The 2,269-nt window shown below is 36.7% G+C and overlaps 1 protein-coding gene across 1 annotated transcript in view; it reads left to right on the top strand.

Moving 5' to 3' along the window:
• The first annotated feature begins 1,523 nt into the window (after positions 1-1,523).
• LOC100640512 (catalase-like) overlaps positions 1,524-2,269 on the top strand; it is a 3,881-nt gene continuing 3,135 nt past the window's right edge. Inside the window, exons 1-2 of the mRNA XM_020002455.1 lie at positions 1,524-1,574; positions 2,069-2,240. Coding sequence (XP_019858014.1) covers positions 1,524-1,574; positions 2,069-2,240 — 223 coding nt within the window. The remainder of the gene's footprint in view (positions 1,575-2,068; positions 2,241-2,269) is intronic.

Genomic DNA, 2,269 nt, shown 5'->3' with positions numbered 1-2,269 from the left:
GTTATCATTTTAGATTATCAGGTTACATTACACATTATCATTGACAAAACTTTTAGTGAAAGAAAAACTCACACATGCATATGACTAACAATCAAAATATCAAACTTCTAATTTATAGAGACATATCCTGCTCTACGACTCTTTTTCTTCATACAAACTACACTCACTCCAATGACTAGCAATATAATGAGTATTAATAATGCAGCACCGGCTGTAATTCCAAAGATGATACTCGGTAACGTCATCAAATAGGATCGATTAGTAAACTTTAGGTGAATGTGAGTGATCTTGCTACTGATGTCGTATTTGGTTGATGCAGCAGCTAATAAAGTAAGATTCTCACTACTTGGATGTTTAGCATTGCTAGTTGTGAGTGTACAATTCCTTTCTGTGTCAATCACACAGGACGGATAGTCAGAAGTATATTGATCAACGTCAGTAACTAGCTCGGTTGTGTTAACATTGTATGAAAACTGGATGCTAGCTTCTGGCGATAGCAGTATAATGAAATAATATCCATCAGCTGGAGAAGTAAAAAGATAATTTTGTGACATGCGCTTTCCATTTTTTCCTTCGACCGGTATTTCCTTTGTAAATACAGGTGATTTCACTTCACTATACCTGATATAGTCGTTCAAGTTGTCTATATCATCAAATATGTATAATGTAGCTGATTTTTTATTTCTGCCATTACCAATCCAAATGTCGAAATTTACTTTCGATTTAGCATTAAGATATACGTATATGTTATTAATGATTGGGAAATCAGCAACATAAGCAGTTGCATTCCAAGATTCTGAATTATAGATCTTGTCATATTGCAGTTTAGCTGTTGGGACCAGAACCAACGTCACACTATGTTTGCTATCACCTTTTTCGACTTTTTCAGATATTTGAATCGTGTCAACGTACTTCTTATCTAATGTGTACGTTGAAACAGAATCACCTTCACCAACTATTCTATCAGCTTCTTTTTCCTTATAAAGAGCAGTGCGTGAGGTATCAATCATAAACAACATCGGGAGTATACTTAAGGCCAACAAAACCATTAGTAGTATTATTAGTAATAAGCAGACAACAATACAGCATTTTGACTTAAGTAACGTAGCTTTACTTTTATGATGTGGTAGTAGGAGCTCGTATTCTTTACTGCTTTCTTTCTTTATTGATCTTTTTATCACTGGATCGTTCAATAACTCTTGAATTAAATCAAGCCTGTTTATATTTGAAAGCTCTTTTGTTAGCCGTTCCAAAAAGTCTTTGTCATTCCTCGCTCTCGACTTCCAATCATTTAAATACTCCTCTTCTTTGTCCCAGTACTTTTTAACTGATAGATTGCTGTTCACTTTAGCTAAGCCCCGAGCATTGGTAATGTGGCCGTTATCAGTCATGTTAAAGACGAGCCGGCCCCGAGAAGAACAGGAAACTGAGGAAGTTGCTGTGGAATGCGTGGGCATTAAATTCACCAATTTATAGCTAGCCCCACCCTATACAGTAGGTGTGTCGAGACATTGTGATCGGTGATGGCATCTCCATTAGGCAGCCAGTTGGCCAGCTTTGCAGCCTACAAGAAGGTAAGGGAATGAAGGACATTGCATGCATCTTTTTTATTTTGCTGAGTAGAATATTAACTTGTAGATAGATCTAGCTTGTCTTTTTTATTGAGAAATCATGGGGTAGGTCTAAAAGTGTGGTGTGATGTAATCAATGATAACATGGAGGTGACACTTGCATATTAGCTGCCTTTAGCATCACATGTACATCACATGCATCTGAGGTCACCACATAATGTGTATAAATATGGCACCTATGGTACATGGACTCGCCTTGCTTTTGCATGATTTAATCAACAAGCCTTGAGATAATTAAATCAAAGTATGTTGCTTTACAGAACCTGTTCTTGTACTTAGCACTGTTTTGCCAATGATAAAGTCTGGTTATAAATAAGATTATTATAATAATCAAATGCCAATTATGTATTTAGTTTTACCGATATTTTTCTGATTAAATGCACCTTGAAACAAAGCAAGAAATTAAGTACCGGTAGCTATTCTTTCTAATTTTATAGAGTCCGGACATTTTAACAACTAGTCATGGTCATCCTGTAGACTGCAAGACAGCAACACTGACAGCAGGTGCTAAAGGGCCAGTACTGTTGCAGGACTATGTGTTCTTGGATGAGATGGCTCACTTTGATAGAGAGAGGATACCAGAGAGGGTAGTCCATGCAAAGGGAGCTGGTAAGCATAACTGATACATAAGGACAATT

The sequence above is a fragment of the Amphimedon queenslandica genome, unplaced genomic scaffold, assembly GCF_000090795.2.
Source record: "Amphimedon queenslandica unplaced genomic scaffold, v1.1 AMPQUscaffold_12908, whole genome shotgun sequence".
NCBI lineage: Eukaryota > Metazoa > Porifera > Demospongiae > Haplosclerida > Niphatidae > Amphimedon > Amphimedon queenslandica.
This window is presented reverse-complemented; position numbering and strand designations above follow the sequence as displayed.